At 47.5% G+C, this 17,837-nt stretch overlaps 1 protein-coding gene and 2 long non-coding RNA genes across 3 annotated transcripts; 1 reads left to right on the forward strand and 2 right to left on the reverse strand.

Annotated features, from left to right (window-relative positions):
• Window positions 1-279: 279 nt before the first annotated feature.
• Window positions 280-679, reverse strand: LOC26534160 (uncharacterized). The gene is made up of 2 exons (XR_004470405.1): window positions 592-679; window positions 280-528 (listed from the first exon to the last, which is right to left on the reverse strand). It is a non-coding gene; the product is annotated as an uncharacterized lncRNA (long non-coding RNA).
• A 3,008-nt stretch (window positions 680-3,687) lies between these two features.
• LOC26533623 (uncharacterized) lies at window positions 3,688-4,088 on the forward strand. Its single transcript, XR_004470337.1, has 2 exons — window positions 3,688-3,775; window positions 3,840-4,088. It is a non-coding gene; the product is annotated as an uncharacterized lncRNA (long non-coding RNA).
• Window positions 4,089-8,745: 4,657 nt separating this feature from the next.
• LOC4813819 (methylenetetrahydrofolate reductase 1) lies at window positions 8,746-16,832 on the reverse strand. The gene is made up of 3 exons (XM_001353883.4): window positions 16,683-16,832; window positions 9,368-10,071; window positions 8,746-9,307 (listed from the first exon to the last, which is right to left on the reverse strand). The coding sequence occupies exons 1-3, from the start codon at window positions 16,808-16,810 to the stop codon at window positions 8,811-8,813; spliced, it is 1,329 nt and encodes a 442-aa protein (XP_001353919.4). The 5' UTR covers window positions 16,811-16,832; the 3' UTR covers window positions 8,746-8,810.
• Between the last annotated feature and the right edge of the window lie 1,005 nt (window positions 16,833-17,837).

The following is a 17,837-nucleotide window of genomic DNA, read 5'->3' on the forward strand; positions in this document are numbered from 1 at the left end:
TGTATCTTTTGTATCGTACGAAAGCTCTTGGCGGTAGCTAGAAATGTGCCTTTTTAGCCAAGAATTGGTCCCTTTGCCGTAACAAAGAGTAGAGCTGGGAGTAGAGCCTGAGTGGGGTCTCCACATACATACACATGTACGCCCTAATGCCCTGGAAGGGATTGTAGATCACCTAATCCACCTCCAGAGAGCAGCCTGGAGCAGAAGCCAATTATCGCGAACGCGTACACGACCATCCAGACCGGACAGGACATATAGGACACACTGCCGTGGGCTTGCTCTCGTTGTCCAATAGTATGCATTTCGATAAGTATGAGGCTGTACACAATTCATATATTTCATACTTTCACAATTTTGAATACTTAAGCGAGCAGATATTCGTGGTAGCGCTACTGTTGGGCTTCCAGAACACTGAAGACGGTGGATTTTGGTCTGAAGCAAGTGGAAAAAGGTGACGAATGGCAGAAAATCATTTCCAGCGCGAAACGGCAACTTTGCAGAGTCGTATCAAGGTCATTACGTGAACAACTGAAATAGAAAATAAAAAACATCAAAACAAGGAATTAATATCGACCTCTTGGTATTGCCTACTCGGTATAAATACAGTCCCGAATGCCCAGATTGGAAATGGATTGCTCAGAATTAGTCCACATTTGAACAAAAGTGCACTATCCTGTGGGGTAAATGTGTTAAATATATGCACTGGAAAGGAGAAAGGAGAAACACCCGCCTTCCAATGTCCAATAAGTATAAATATTCCAGACAGCGTGTATAGTGCCGCAAAGAGAACGCCAAAATAGAAAATAGCATGGGAGAATATCGTGCTCTCTGCTTTCTCATCTGAAAAATTATAATAGAATATATATGGTTTTCTCGTACTTTTGTACACTCAATGGCCCAGTAATAAATAAATAATCACTTACCATGCACTTCAACTATACAGGCAATGCACGACAAGAAAAATATAATACCCCAGATTATGTTCCATACTGCAAAAAACTCTATGCACGATTCATTGGAGCAGTTTTCACAAGATTCACACATTCTTAACAGAAAATTTGTAACTTTTACAATTTGGGTGACTGAAAATTATGACTGAGATCTGTTTGAATATTAATACCGTCGTCTATTCAAATTTCTCAACGCTCTCTACGATTAAAAACTTGGCATTCATAGTATGAATTTCATACTCGTACTTATAGTAAACGAGGGGGAGCGTTGTGAGTTGCTGCGGACACCGCAACTCTACGGTTATACCCGATACTAAGTCAGTATGGCTCTCCTCCGGCAGACGCCGCTAATATTAAACGACACGACAAAGAATGCGTGCGAGAGAGACAGAAAATCAGTCTGAGCGTGACGTCGGACGCTGCGTAGCCAGTGCAAATTGATTTGTTCCTTTTGGCTATAAAAATTGTCTGATCTCATCCAGATTCAGCAACCAGATTGTGCGTTTTTAGTTTTCTCGTATCTGCAATATTGTGGATGCAACAGATTTTCGTCCTTTGTGGGGACGGAAGGGGGTGGGGCGAAATTTTGAGATATACGTTTTATAGTGATATCTTAAAGGAGTGTGTGTACCAAATTTGGTTACTCTAGCCTTAATAGACTCTGAGATTTGTCGATGCCTCAGATTTTCGTCCTTTACGGGGGCGGAAGGGAGTGTGGCTCAATTTTGACACAAAACGGTCAAGGTCCGATATCACAGGAGTGTGGATACCAAATTTGGTTGCTCTGGCTCTTATAGGTTCTGAGATCCTTGAACTCATATTTTGCAATTGGCAAAACCGGCCATGAAACCTGTGTGTTAGAGAGAGACAGAGCGAGAAAGAATGAAATTGTTTTCTTGATTCTGGCTATAATAATTATACGATCTAGTTCAGATTTTGCACTCTTGAAGATATAGTCATCTACGATTCTGCGTTTTTAGTTTTCTCGTGTCGTTGAAATTGTGGATGCCACAGATTTTCGCCCTTTGTGGGAGCGGAAGTGGGCGGGCCAAAGTTTTAAAATATTCTTGTAGCAGTGACATATCACAGAAGTCTGGATACAAAACATCGTTTTTCTAGCTCTTATAGTCTCTGAGCACTAGGCGCTGAAGTGGACGGACAGACGGACAGACGGACGGACGGACAGACGGACAGGCGGACAGACAGACATGGCTCAATCGACACGGCTATTGATGCTGATCAAGAATATATGTACTTTATGGGGTCGGAAACGATTCCTTCTGGACGTTACACACATCCACTTTTACCACAAATCTAATATACCCCAATACTCATTTTGAGTATCGGGTATAAAAAGGCTAGGAAGATGTGCTTTAGGTGTTCTACTACCAGTGTATACCAATCTTGTAAAGCAGTTTCAGTCACTTGTTATCTGTATGAAAAGACATACATATGTATGCATTCCCCTGCCGTTTCATTCCGCAGAAAAAATTTAAAAAAAACCTAAGGAAACTCGTAGTTTTCTCGTACTTAAAGTACACCAATTATTCCACAAGTAACGGAGCGAGCAAGAGAACAAAAAGTGGTATTGGTGTAATTCATTGTTGTTGAATTTGTCACAATTTGTTGTACAACAACAGTACAACAATGCCACAATTTATTTTCAACAATCCTCAAATTGCTGTTGAACCCTCCAATGCATTGGTAGAAAACGAGGAAATTTCAGACCTCGGCTACCAGGCGAACAGAAATCTGCATAAAGCAACTGCAGCGAGTGCAAGCTTCTTTTTGTTGCATAATTTTGGGGTTGAAAAAGCGACGAAATCTGTTTGCCTGGTATCCCTGGTATCAATTAATTACAAAAACACTATTTGTTTCCTTGTTTTCATCTATTTTTGTGGCCGATTGGGACGTGCGACAGCTTCCTGTCACAGGAAAATGTCCCTGACAAAGAAATATCTCATGACCGGTGAAAACGATTGGTTTGACTCTTGCAACGAGACGGCACCCATTTTGCTGTCATTTTCGGTGGAAATATTGTAGCTCCTTCGCTATTTCTCGACTGATCTGGGCATGACATTTTCTTTTAGGGTCATGTGTAACGGCAGAGGAATGCATATGTATTTTCCTGCAGATGGTGACTGAAACTGTTTTATCTAGAGTCTAGAGAACATCTTCCTAGCCTTTGTTTTGTCTCTGGTTATCTTTTGTTTGTGAAATGTGAAACTCTGGCAAATAATGCCAAGTTTTTAATCGTAGAGAGCGTTGAGAAATTTTTATAGACGATTGAATTAATATTCAAACAGATCTCAGTCATAATTTTCAGTCACCCAAATTGTAACAGTTACAAATTTTCTGTTAAGAATGTGTGAATCTTGTGAAAACTGCTCCAATGAATCGTGCATAGATTTTTTTGCATCATGGAACATAATCTGGGGTATTATTTTTTTCTTGCCGTGCTTTTTCTCTTTAATCGAATTGCATTGTAAGTGATTATTTAATTATTACTGAGTTATTGAGTGTACAAGAGTATGAGAATACCATATATGTACATATATTTTATTATATTTTTTCAGATGAGAAAGCAGGGAACACGATATTCTACCATGTTCTTTTCTATATTTTCGGTCTCTTTGCGGCACTACACACGCTGTCTGGAATATTTATAATTATTGGAGATTGGAAGGCGGGTGTTTCTCCTTTCTCCTTTCCAGTGCATATATTTAACACATTTACCCCACAGGATAGAGCACTTTTGTTCAAATGTGGACTAATTCTGAGCAATCCATTTCCAATCATCGCATTCGGGACTGTATTTATACCGAGTAGGCAATACCAAGCGGTCAATATTGATTCCTTGTTTTGATGTTTTTTCTTTTTCGATATCAGTTGTCCACGTAATTGCCTTGATACGACTCTGCAAAGTTGCCGGCTCGCGCTGGAAATGATTTTCTGCCATTCGTCACCTTTTTCCACTTGCTTCAGACCAAAATCCACCGTCTTCAGTGTTCTGGAAGCCCAACAGTAGCGCTACCACGAATATCTGCTCGCTTAAGTATTCAAAATTGTGAAAGTATGAAATATATGAATTGTGTACAGCCTCATACTTATCGAAATGCATACTATTGGACAACGAGAGCAAGCCCACGGCAGTGTGTCCTATATGTCCTGTCCGGTCTGGATGGTCGTGTACGCGTTCGCGATAATTGGCTTCTGCTCCAGGCTGCTCTCTGGAGGTGGATTAGGTGATCTACAACCCCTTCCAGGGCATTAGGGCGTACATGTGTATGTATGTGGAGACCCCACTCAGGCTCTACTCCCGTTATGCCTGCGCCAGTGTGTGCTTGTGTGTGTGAATGTGTGGCACTTTCGTTATTTTCGGTCTTGTTGCAATTTAATTAAAAAAATTGTTACAATTTGCCGTAAATTTCACATGAGCTTTGGCCAATTTCGCCTTTTGCATGCGCGCTGCTCGTGTCCGTATCTCAATCCCCATCGTATCTGTGTGTGTGTGTGTGTGTGTGTGTTAGCTAGTGTGTGTTTATATTTATGTGTGGGTTAATTTAATACGCACACGAAGGCGCACACGGGGCATGCAAATTGCTGTGGGGCAGGTCGCACAAGAGCGACTCTTTCTATCTCTATCGCCGATTGTGCGAGGGGAGGTGTGCTATATAGAGTGGGGTGTGGGATGAAAAATATAGAGAGAGTATCGGTCGTTGCGCCGACACACACACTATTTCGCATAGGAAAGCAAAACTGTAAAAATCAATGTGCAGATGCAGATACGACAGCAGCAGCAGCGTGCCACATGCTGCCAACGAACCTACCCCTTGCCAATGGCCCCCTTCTACGCGTCCACTAGTATCTGCCGCAGTCAGCAGAAGCAAACGCAGCAGCAGCAGCAGCAGCAGCGCTGCAAAATATATCTATTTATTGTTTGTCGTAAACAATTTCGACTTTTTTTCACACTCTTTACATAGATACAAAGATACTCTTGCAGATACGTCAATATGTGCGTGTGAGCGTTCGCGAGTGTGCCTGTAGATGAGAAACTCTCTGAATATCTGTCCCTCTCTGTCACCATGGCACGATCAACATCTGTTTTCTAGCTCTATCTTTGAGTGAGTGCCCACATACACTCTTGAGTGGAATCTGTTGGCCAGCGGATCACTCAAGAGCAGGCACTGAAGATCTCTTAGCTCTGCCAATCCGTGAGATAGAGGATTGACTTCTCTTGAGCGTATTTCATTTTAAGAGAAACGTCAACAACAACCCTTTGTACATGCATGGAAAAACGCTCGAGCTGCTCTCCCCAAAACTCTCATTGAGCACCCAAAACACTTCGGATCATTTACTCTAACGGTGAGCAATAGTGAGTGTGGTGGGAAAGAGCGAAAGATGATCGTTCAGCTGGTTCTGCTTGGAGCTCTGCCAGCTGATTTGCCCTCCTTCTCGCTGGACAGAGATCGCTTGTTGTGGCGACGGCTACGGCGACGGCGACGGCGACGGTGACGGCGACAGCGAAACGTGAACGTGACTTGGCTTTGCTTTTTTTTTTTGCTGTTTCTTTTGGTTTTCCTCCTTCCCCGATTTTAGGTCTTCTTTCGCTCTTTGCCTTTTCTTCGGCGAGCTGCCTCCTTCTTTGTTCGTCGATCGCCTGCCTCCACCGACGCCCCCCCCTCGCCTACATCATAAACCACAGGCAGTGCAATTTTTTTAAGTTTCTTTGTTGTTGGCTGTGGCCGCGGCTGCGGCTGAGGCCGGGGCAGAGGCAGCGACAGCGGCAGAGGATCACTGTTTTGCTTTTCTACAGATGCACACAGACACTGGCACTCGCACTCGCACTCACACGCTCGCACACACAGACTCATAGGCCCGTTTGCTGTTGGATTGCTTTTTGGTTTTGTTTATCGTGGATTTCCTCATTTTACGCTTATTTGTTTTGAAATAAAATTAAACGACGCATAACAAATCGAAGAGGGGCAGCGGCAGAGGCAGCGGCAGAGGCAGTGGACAGGGCTGCCAGCGTCGGCTGCAGTACAGACGATTTCTTCTGATGAATATCTGCTATATCTACTATGAGTACATACATTTATTAGTGTATATATGTACGTATGTATATCTCTCCAACACATAAAAAGGGTCCCGAGTTTCATACACATGTATTATTCATATCGATGCGAGTGAGCCAGGGTGGCCACCGAGCTTATTATGAGATTACAAGCTGCAAATCTCACAGTCACATCACCATAGAATACTTCGATTTGGTGAAACTTGTATTGAGCTTTAAATAATGTCACAATACCACAATTTCCAAGTCTCAATTGGAATATTTTCAGAAGCAAGCAATCCCTTTGGCTATGTATCATACGATATGGTAATACAATCCAGCATTTTGCTGCAAAAGTCCCTTGACTTTGACATTTGACAGACCTAACCTCACAACTGAAAATCAAGCTTTTCTTGACTGAATTTACTTTGGAGAATCTTTTATTGCAATTTGCTTAGAAATCTGCTATGCAACTCGAACTACTGGGGTGCTCATAGACTTAGGCCATAAGAATTTAAACGAAAATCAGCTCTAATTTTGTGTGTCACATTAGTTTCCTATGGGAGTGTTCTAATACCACAATAGCCATGTTATAAAAATATATATTCAACGAAAAATTTAAAAAGTCTTAAGCCACCTGGAAGAAAATGTTTAAAAAAGTTAAAATGTGCCCTGTATTCCTTGTATTTTTAGGAAAATTTACTTTAATATTGAGTGGGACCACCTTTCTACTTAAGAACATTGGAGCAACGCTTTGGCATTGAATCTACAAGAACTGCGTACTGTTGAGAGGTGAATTTAATCAATTATTCTTGTAAAATTCGCCACAAATGGCTTTCTCTATGGGGTTCAGGTCAGGACTCTGCGGTGGCCACGACTTGACTATCTTGCAGCAGTGTTTCGGGTCATTGTCCTGTTGAAATATCCAGGCAAGTGGCAAATAATCGGCATATTCTCCAGGTAAATTGTTACTAAGAATATCTCTGTGCTTTTCCCCGTTCATAATGCCTTGAATCTTCACCAGGGGACCTACGCCCAATGCGGTGAAACAGCCCCAGACCATGGGGGCTTCAACTGGGGTTTTGTCGCTCCAAGCATTGGGACCTTTGTGAATATGCTCTGTGGCGAATTGAAGGCGCTTTTTAACATTCTTGATGGACAGCAAAGGGCGTAGGTCCCCTGGTGAAGATTCCTGGTCCTGGTCCCCTGGAAAATATTGAAATATTAAAGGCTATTCCCATGATTTATAGCGGAGTTCCACTGGCACAACATTTGCACACCTTGAACCTTTTGAACTATATATTTTGTAACGCCTTTTAAAATCAGTTGTTTTGGCGTATTTTATTTCATGATTTACTTATTTCCATGGTGAATGGTTTCTGTTCGCGTCAGACGTATCGAATGACGTCCGTTTCGCCTTCTGGGAAATTTGCGAATGCCGAATCAACGTAATTGGCCTCATTCGAAGAATATGACAGAATAATAAGTCTAAATCGGGTATACCGAATGGTCGAGCCGGGGGAAATGTTGGTCAAACTTAAAGCTCAAAACGTATCCCTTCGGGCAGCCCCGGCGTATGCGCAATATGCTCATCGGTGCCCCCCCCCCCGCACTCCTCCAGCTCCATTTGTTTGGCCTAATTGCCGATAAATAATTGCAGAGAGAGCCGAAAGTACAGAAGGAAAGACAAACAAACAAACAGACAGACAAACAAACACCGAAGGGAAATTCGCATTCGCACATCATTTTTCAGACTTCAGCGACAGCTGCGAAAACAGGCGTAAAGGGGAGGAGGTGGAGGAGCGGCAGCGGCAGCGGGGCCTGGATTTGAAGTCATGGCAGAAAAACCTTTTAGCCTTACTGGGTCTGCGTCATCGGCTGGGGCATCGGCGTCAACCCCTTGGAGTCGGTATTCGGGAATTGGGCGTTGGGAGTTTGGAGTTGGGAGTTGGGAGTTTGGAGTACTGTGGGCTGGCTGGCTGGCACTTATCCCTTCTCCGTGGCCGATCAACCGCAAGTTACAAATGTCAAACGCTGTGTTTGTCAAAAGACCTTTCAATGCGTCTTTGTAGAGCCTTCTCTGACTGTGGCAGTGGCATCAACATCAACATCAACATCCACAATCACATCAACCCTCCTCGGCAGGCAAGTCCCAGTAGAAGGTGCGCCATGACGCAACAGTTCTATTATTCCGGATGAAAACCATCAAAAATACGACCTCGAGTATCTACGCATTTCGAATCGTTGAGGCCCTTCTGACATTGACTGACATTTATGACGCACAGAAGTTGCACGTTCAGGGATACAGAGATGTACAGAGAAACGTGTACGGGGATTCGCACATGCAGAAAGGGGTTTCATTCCGACATGCTCTCCTCCCCTCCCCTCCCCGCCCCGCCCCGCCCCACCCCTTCTACACGTTTTGCGGCCAGCTGCAGCCACAATCCATGCAGATGCCCAACTCCTGGACAGGACTGGACCCTGGCCGCTGGACCCTAGCCATTAGCTGTGTCAGACGCATCATTTGCGTTTGGTCAAAGAAGGGGTTGCACTTTCCCTTCCTCTCTCTCTCTCTCCCTCTCTCTAGGGGGTTTCTAGCCTGCTTCCAGCTTAACCCCTAATGGATGTGCATTAGACTTAAGGCCCAAAATCGAATGTTGGCACTGTCGAGGCTGCGAATCTGATCTGTCATCTAAAGCTCGGGTTCCAAATCGCAAACCTTTGCCACTTCCATTTCTGCCATTTGTGCCATTTCTAGGCCTTGAATGCCTTACCTTCTTTATTGTATTACAGTTTTATTTTTCAACTTACTGTCCGCCCTCATCTTTGAGGATGTCCAGGGTGCGGAGCTCTTTGAGCACCGCCTGGACGGGGGCAAATTGGTTGAAGGTGTAGAACTGAACGCCGTAGACACCCACGTCGGCGGCCAGGATATCGCGAATGATCCGGATGCTCAGCTGAATGAAGAACTGGGAGACGCGCTCGGCGTCCGACTCGATCGCGAGCAGCTCCGACCGCAGACCGGGCGGCAGGTGCACTCCGGCTATGTTCTCCGACAGGCAGTAGGTGCGGAAGCTGTCGGCCACCAATTGGCCCACTACAATCGGCACCGTAATGCCGGCGCTGCGGACGTCCTTGATGAACTGGATAATCGTGTCGGAGCGGTAGCACATCTGAGTGATGATGCAGTCGGCTCCGGCGGCGATCTTCGCCTTGAGGTATCTCATGGCCTCGGCGGGGTCCTGGGGTTCGGCCAGGTTGGTGTATCCCTCGGGGTAGCCTGCCACGCAAATGGAGATTCTGTCTGTGAGGGTGAGAGGAGAGTTATGAGGTTCTTAGACTGGTCGCAGGGATGGGGACTTACCGCCTCGCTGCCGCCGAATGTGCTCCACCACCTGCTGGGTGTACCGAAAGGTCTGGCCCTCCTTGACCGCATCGCCGCGTATTGGCAGGACATTGGTGAAATTGAGGGCAAGGAACTCGTTCAGCCGCTCCTCGGTCAAGCAGTACAAGGATAAGTGCGGCATGACCGGGATGCGGGCCTCCAGGCTGCGGGCCAGCTGCAGGCTCGTCACCAGCTCGATGGGATCCACGCTGCAGTAGGTGGCCCCCAGCCAGACAATGCTCAGGAAGGTGGGCAGCACGGGCAGGAACTCGTTGAAGTCCAGGCAGGTGGGCTTGCCCTCCTGCGAGGCCACCATCTCGATGCCGTAGAAGAACTGCCGCCTCGCCGTCCGCTCCGCCACCAGGTCCGCCACGCGCAGCTCCCGGTGATCGGTCCCGTTCTGGTGGGTGGCATAGTGCACGCAGGGCACGTACGATATGGGGGCCAGGCCAATGCTGGGCACAGTCTCTGTCGCATGCATCTCGCAATCGCTTTCGAAGATGCTCACCCGCTGGCAGATCGCTCGGAACTGGGCCTGGTAGCGACTGTAGCGGTCTGCGGCTGTGACCGTCTCACGGATCGACTTAGCGCTTGTTCTGATTAGTTTAACGTTCGTATGGGTTATCGCTCTGCGATCATCTGATCTCTGGGGCAGTCCACAATCGAGGCGACGAACAGATGCCCTACAAAATAAGAGCCACACTGAAAATGGTATAGAGGAGCAAGTGAGCAAGGCCACGGCCCACTGGGTCCCAAATGGTTGCCAGTTCGGGTTAGGCTGAAGCCCTATCGTTGAATATTAAGTGTGTGAATGTAATCATTCGCGTGTTTCAACTACGTCTTTCGGAATGCCGTTGTCAAAACAACATCGGTGTGTACTGGGATCCCCTACAGCTGTGGGGATCTATCTGGCACAGGGAGGCCCGTGGGAACCAACCCTTTCCCCCTGACTCTAGACCAACCAAAGGGTCGCCCAATTACTGGATTTGCTGCAGCTGCCTCCACCCCCGATAGACCTTGAAATGTTTCCAGAAGGAGTAGGAGGAGGCACATTAAAATTAGTTCGGGTTCAGTGAAACGTGGCATGTGCACGGATTGGGATAGGGCCCGGATCCGATGGAACCTGTTTGGCTTCGTTAGAAGACGATTCTAAATTTAAGACCCGAGACGCAGCAGGCATCGAAGTCCGCTGTTGGGGGAGAGATCGTCTCATATGGTAACATACATATATGTATATGGGTCTATAATAGGACACAAATAAACATGACAACAGAAATGTGTTCAACGAAAAAGTACATAACATCCACACATATCCACCAAAGAGAAGGTGGAATGAATGCTTTCTCTGGAGAAGTGATTTATGAAAGGAATAAGTATTAGACGGAATGATTACAGTGATTAGAATACAGGGAAATCCAAAAGCTTCCACCTTCCGTCAAGGAGTACTTCCATTCCCTCAGGGGACTGAAAGGCTTTCGGAAATTAGCTTCGGTTCTGAAGGGGTACCGAATGGAGGGTAGCCGCCCAGCTCTGGGTCACCTGCTGAGAGGCTGCACCGGGCTGCGGCATATAGGGCCATGTATTTTGCCGAGGGATTAAATTACGATGTGGCGATGTTGATGCCAGTCCCAGGGCCCCGGGCAAATGGAAAATCTTTGATGAAAAGCAAGGAAACAGTGCCGTGGAAATGCGTCGGGGCATGCAGCACACGCATGGAGATACGTACTTTGCCTGAGCTCCGTCTCCTGCTCCGTCTCCATCTCCATCTCCGTCTCGGCATAAGATACTTTGCTTCGTTGAAATTAAAAAATTCCACCGAGAGGAGAACCGGAGAGCAGGGAAATTATAATGCGGTGCCCGGCAGTGGGGAGTGCGGAGTGCGGAGTACGGAGTGGGTGTGGCACAGCGGAGAAAAATGTAATAAAGACATGAGTTTTGAAATTATTAAGATGATTATGGTAACAGAAACCCCAGCTCGTCGGCAGCCCGAGAGGAGTCGCCCAGAGAGAGAGGGAGGGAGGGAGAGAGAGAGTCTGAGGAGCCGCTCGTTGCGCAGAGGACACCCACAGGTACATAAGTCGCTTATAAGTCCCCAGTTACGAGAAACCTGGGGGCTGGCTTCGGTATAAATTCAAAAGTTTCCGGGATGCCAGGGAGGGGGACCATAAATTGGCCCCAGAAAGGATTACGCCAAGAGGGGAATAGATCCCCAGATCGAAAGATTGGGTGACAGCAGTTCTCTTTGGCGTGGCGTTACATCAAGCAAGCCACCCAGTAGAGTCTTTTTTGATCCAAATCTCCTACATTCATGTGCCTGAAGCTTTAAGAGGGGAAAAGGATGCGTTGAAGACCATTGTGCGTTTTCCCGAAACTCCTCTTCAGCTCTGCCACGTAATCCATAAACTCACTCAGTCATTCATTCATTCATTCATTCATTCATTCATATGTACATATGCCTGCGTAGATGGTTGGTACGCATTTGCGGATGCATGGAATTTTCCATAGAATTTGCTGTAACTGCTCGCTGCCCCACCCCCCTCCCTCCCCCGGAGGCATCGCATCTCGGGGGTTGAAACACTGTCGATTCGGGGGATGCATCCGCGGCCCACCACCAACCCAGATGCCAGATGCCGGGGCGAAATTACTTGATTCGAGTCTGCTTTACCTATCGCATGTACGAAATTTATCGCTTGTTGCTAAGCGCGATGGAAGGACGCAGGACGAAGGACTGACGACGCATGACGCAGGACACACAGCCACTGACGCACTCCTGACTGACACTCATAACTGGGTGAGTGGGTTGGGCCGAGCCGAGCCGAGTCGAGGCGAGGCGAGTCGAGTCGTGGCAGCTTTCCCACTGACTCACTGACTGACTGATGGCCCAGGTTCCAGGACGTAGTACCCGGTACCCTGTACCCAGGGGTTGTTCTGCGGCCTGCAGGAATCGCATCATTATAATAGCTGAAATCTGGTTAGGGCGATGAGTGGAAGGACGAGTGCCGGGTGCCGGGTGCTGCCTGGGTGGCGATTCAACCCCCGACGGAGCACTCGTCATTCGCCATGCGGATCTGCATCGAAGGACAGCGCTGACGACGGGAGGGAGGCTGTGGGCTGCCACCTTTCGATTTTCAGTGTGTTTCGGTTGCAAATCTTTTGGAAATTGCGTCATCGCCACGGCCCACGGCCCACGGCCCTTTGTCCTTTGCCACACGGCGAACGTGGCAGGCACGCAGCCAGCTCGCTCTCGAAATCCTTTGCCAGGGACTAAACCAGGCTGCATGGGGCCCATGCTCATGCCCGTGCCAGCAATCTCGGATGAGTTACTGACATAATTAGGACTTAACTGGAAGTCACGCGCGGCGCATTCGTAATCCGAGTCCTTTCCACAGTCTGCCTGCCTGCCTGCGATTCAAGGTCACATTTCTGGCCTAGTCCCTCAGCTGTCGGCGACTCGATTTCATCTCATTTCGAGTCCCACTCATCTGGACCGCTCATTGGGAGAGCTTACAGCTGGTCCCTTCCGCCTGCGGCGGCTGGACTTCATTTGTGTCGAGTACCGGCCGGCTTCCGTCATTCTGCAGCTCCTAAATGGCCATCAGGGCAGCAGGGCATTACACTGGATCACCGTATATCAATTGGAGTTTGCCGGATCACCACAATATATGTCGCTGCATTGATTTCCCCAGGGACACATTTGTCCATCTTCAGTGGGCGGAGGCTTCTGTTGTCTCCGACGGATAGCGATGCCTAGAGTCCATTCAAATATTTCAGATTCTCGATGATTCAGCTCTAGTGACTCTGCTGCGAATCAACAGCCGAATCAATGGCTTTAATATCCATATAGATCACTGTAATGTGCCGCCATTTGCATGATCACATAACATTTAACATTAAAATCACATTATTTTCGGGCATTAATAGCTATAGGTGGCCATCATCGTCCTTGCGGGCCCCACCAGGATATCAATTTCAATGGGGAGGGGGGGTTGGCCATGGGGCCATGGGGCCCATTCGTAGGCGCACCGCAAAAGCAATCCCATAATTTCCGTACACCGCAAATAAAAACGTAATTACTTAAATAACGAAAACAACATTTTGGTGATTACATATTTCACATTTACACACTGCGGCCGGGGTCCTGCCTCCTGCCTCCTGGCTCCTGGGCCTGTGTCCTGGCTCCAGGTCCTGGTTCCTGGGCCATGGACGGGGAATATTTATTTTCACATTTTCCAAGTTTTTCCGCCTCGTTCTCGTTGTGTAAGTCATGGCAGGAAGGGTGTGGGCTGTTGGCGGGGGGGCTGGGGGGGCCTGCAGCCCAGGGAGTAGCCTTGAAAAAAGAACAAGGGGCACCACAATAGGAAAAGCAAGTCAGCAAACACACACACACACACACACACGCACAAAGACACTCTCACTCACTCATTTGCTAACACACAAAACTAAACAGCCAAGGATAGGATAGTAAGGACAAAAGGATACCCATGGGCCACTATTTTTAGTGGTTTCAGATCGAAATAGAGACCTCTGTAGAGGGCAAGTGCTCAACCCCCGGCTCACTCGCCCATCATACCCCTTGCCTTCGACGAATACCCTGTATAAATATATGTAATTTAATTATGGGCCCGGCAGCGTCAACGTCAGCGTCAACGTCGGCGACGACGCGTGCGGCGGGTGGCAAATCGCCAGGAAAGAAGGCCACAAGAAAAAGTAAAGAGAAAAGGAGTAGAAAAAAAAAACGGAGACCATAGAGGAAAATGTACGCATATCCTGCTGCTTAAAAGTCCTCCCCTGCTCTGGCACTGTTTTTCCCACTCTTTCTGTCCCTTTTGTTGTCCTGTTTTGTACCGTTTTCCCCCTACCCCTCCCCACCGCCCTCCCACCACTCCCCCTTCTGCTAGCTGCTGCGTTATTTTGACTCAAGCTGTGCACATTTTCGGTTTGATTATCGAACACAATATTTTTTCGGCTCTCGCTTTCTCCTTTGTTGCCGCTGCTGCTGCTCCTTGTCGGCCATAATTGACGATTGCGCCATGAGTCGCCACAATTTCTGTCCGCCTCCGCCCTATCCACATCCACATCCACATCCTCCTCCTCCTCCTCCCTTTTGGGCCCGGGCAGCAGTGCCTTGCTTTCCCTTTTAATGAAATTTCCCTCCTCGCACTCGTCCTCGTCCTCATCCTCGTACTCGTCCTCGTCGTATTGGCAGTTGGTCGAGTAAACACATTAAACAGATTTCGAATTTTTTAATATTCGCATTCGGGTGGCGGATGGCGGGTGGCGGGAATTGTCGGTTGGGCGGGGGCGGGGGCGGGGAAGAAATTAATTTGAAATGCGGAAATTGTGAAAAGCGAAAAAGATCAGAAAATTATGTTGTAATTTGGAGCGGCGACGCGGATTTGATTGAAATATTCAATTCAAAATGGGATGAAATTCTGGATTGTCAGTCCATAAAAAAACAGAGGGGCAGAAAAAAACCGCTTTAAAGATTGCGGCGACGGGCGGGGGGGGGGAATTTGTGTGGCATTCAACAGAATGTGGCCCTAAAAGTTGAAGATTCACGCATCCAAATGGTAGATTATACGTTATAGAAGGGCTTGAGTGCCTCTAAACGGACAAAGTAGTTGGTATTATCTGTAGAACAGCAGAGGGCTATCATAGGGATAGAGGGATAGAGCTTTTAACAACAGATTGTGTATACATCGATAATGGAGTGTATCGCGCATCAACCCCCGGCTCTCGCGCCCAGAGAGAGGCACATACTCGTACCCGATATGCTTCAGGCTGCTGCCCGATTATCACATCGTATCGGGTGTGTGTCTGGGACTTGAGTTTTCGAAGGTGACACCCCCAGCACCTAGCCAAGCAAACAATAGATCACACAACCGAAAATGGAAGATTCGGGCATTAATAATAGCAATAAAAAGAGTCGTAAACGAGCGGCAGTAACCGTTAAAGCCAGAGAAACCCGTTAAGAGCACGAGCAACACCCACACGACGAATACCCGTATGTAAAACCGAGCTAATGCCATGCCATGCCATGCCCAAACAGCAACAAAAAAACAAGAAAAAGAAAAAGAAAATAAGAAAAGAAAATATCTATCTATATAATAATAAAATAATAAAACGAAGAGGAGCCCGAAAAATATTGATAGTACAATGGGGCACACAGCCCCATAAATGGTGTAGGGCCGCAGTCGAGGGTCTTTTATGGTCTTGTGGGCCGTTCGATTCGTGAGTCTCTCGGAAGCCATTGATTTGTGACGCCGACGGATAGACCGAATAGAGTGGATAATGGACAGTGCGGCCAGTGGCCCGTCGCCCGAAAGGTGTACCAAATTAAGGAAGCCGCACATGAAATCATCTCTCAGTATCTCAGTATCTGAGAATCTCAGAGTCCATAAAACGCGCCCCATCTGTACGCATGTCGTTCGCACCAATGCGATTATTGTCATGGTCATGTGTCCCCCCGTTCAGAGTCGAGTGTCTGGTCTGTGTGTCCATCACCGAAATGCCCACACTATTCGCACACCTCGGTGCCGAGCACATTCCTTTCCGGCATAGAGCATAGCGCGACACATGATGTGGCATTCGAGGTGTCCGCTGATTGCCATCTCGAAGGAGATTCGTTTGCCCGTCGCCTCCATATTTACGATGGAGATTTATTCATTCCAGTTTCCCTCCCCCCAGCCCATTCTTCTGTCACCCCCCGGACTCGGACTCGGACTTGGGATTTGGGATTTCCGATTTTTAGATTAACAAAGTTATGCCATAACAATCACCCTGGATATTGGGCTATTCTCGGCTCTCGTTATTGTCAGTTCCTTTGAAGATGGTTTTTGCTTTATTAAAAACGGTCAAACGGCATTGTTGGGTATTGATTTTCGGAACGAAAGAGGATGATATTCGGTGGCAAATTCAATTGAAAGTTTTTAGTTCTTAATCCGATTAAGAGGCCTATAACAAAGGGGCTGGGGGGGGCGGCTTGTATTTTATGGTCAAGTAAATATGTCTCTCCCCCAATTTCAATGAGGATTGTGTAGGCTTAGTTTTCCCAGTAAGTTTAGTTCTAATCGTCCTCGTCTAACGGCTATCTTTCCTGCAGGCTCGCGTCATGCGGCAGCGCCTCTCGGTCGGAGGGCTCCGCGCCTAACATCCTAACAGCCATAGGGTATGTGTTGGATTTTACCCACTCTACCAAAGTGATAGCACCCTTTCGTAGCTATGCGGTCCTCCAACACAGCTAGAGCTATTCTGTAGTTTTGTCTTTGATTTCTCGTGTGATTTGAAGACTTACTTTCTCGATGCACTGCTGCAACGCCAGCCAGGGGCACTGCGGAGTACCAGCAGAATGGTTTTAAAATAGGAATCCGAAGATGCATTGAAACAAAGATACGTTTTGGTCGGCAGGAATTTGGCAAACATAGGACTAATGATTTATATATATATACAGTGCGATTATCAAGCATTCAAATAGTGTACTTTGATTGACAGATATAATCTATGGATCTATTCTGGGGTGTACGGCGGGGGGTTTATGAGTCACAGATCGTAATTAATGGGTAGCACTGGTAAGTCTAGCCGTTCAATTGTGGATCTAGCCGTGTAACGGCAAACACCTTGCGCCCCCAGGGGCGGCCCTGTCAACTTGTTACTCCTCCCCCCCCCCCCCCCACCTCCTCCGCCTCCTCCTCGAGGGCTATACATAATATCTATGTAGGCATATGGCACCAATACATGTCCAGGCTTGTGTGCCGTTGTTTCGTCTCTGTTGATTTTGGTCGGACGAGTAGAGTAGGCCCCTGCCTGCATACATTTCGAGTTTTATTTTCTATACGTATGTATGTATGTCTCCTTCCCTCGTCTCCCGTTTTAGGGCCACTTAGAGGCGAACATCGTCGTCGTCGTCGTCGTCGGTGACTGTCGAACTGGCGGACTGTCACTTCTGAGTGGATGACTGACTGATTGCATGACGAACTAACGAAACTAACGAATCAGCGGACCAAACGATACCAAACACTCATCCATATGAATGCATAAACATACAGATATACATATGGGTATGTACCTACACTACATCGATGAAGAGAACAGCGGGGGAGGGGATGGAGGGGTGGAGTGGGGGACCTCTTAAAAGGCCTGTGCTGTGGCAGCGAAGAAGAATACAACAATAATGGGCCCGAGACCGACCCCGGACGGACCGTACCAAACCGAACCGGGCCCAAGTTTACTTTTGCCTTTTTCACTTTTGATATTTTGACATTTTCATTTGACAGCTGATTGAAGGGCCCCGACCGAAGCAACAGCACAGCTCCGTCCTCGTCGTCGTCGTCGTCGTCGTCGTCGTCGTGCGATTCGATTCCGATCGATGTTTGTGGCGACACTAGAGAGGTACGGAGGGGGGGGGGACAGAGAGAGAGAGAGAGGGACGGCAACTGCTGGTGGCCAGGAA

The sequence above is a fragment of the Drosophila pseudoobscura genome, chromosome X (genome assembly GCF_009870125.1).
Source record: "Drosophila pseudoobscura strain MV-25-SWS-2005 chromosome X, UCI_Dpse_MV25, whole genome shotgun sequence".
NCBI lineage: Eukaryota > Metazoa > Arthropoda > Insecta > Diptera > Drosophilidae > Drosophila > Drosophila pseudoobscura.

Excerpts from the sequence above, each read along its gene's own strand:
- LOC4813819 (XM_001353883.4), bottom strand. The coding sequence starts at position 16,810 with ATGTTTGCCAAATTCCTGCCGACCAAAACGTATCTTTGTTTCAATGCA. Across the intron at positions 10,072-16,682 it reads TGCAGCAGTGCATCGAGAAA|GGCATCTGTTCGTCGCCTCG; the intron begins GTAAGTCTTCAA and ends CTTATTTTGTAG. Across the intron at positions 9,308-9,367 it reads CATTCGGCGGCAGCGAGGCG|ACAGAATCTCCATTTGCGTG; the intron begins GTAAGTCCCCAT and ends TCACCCTCACAG.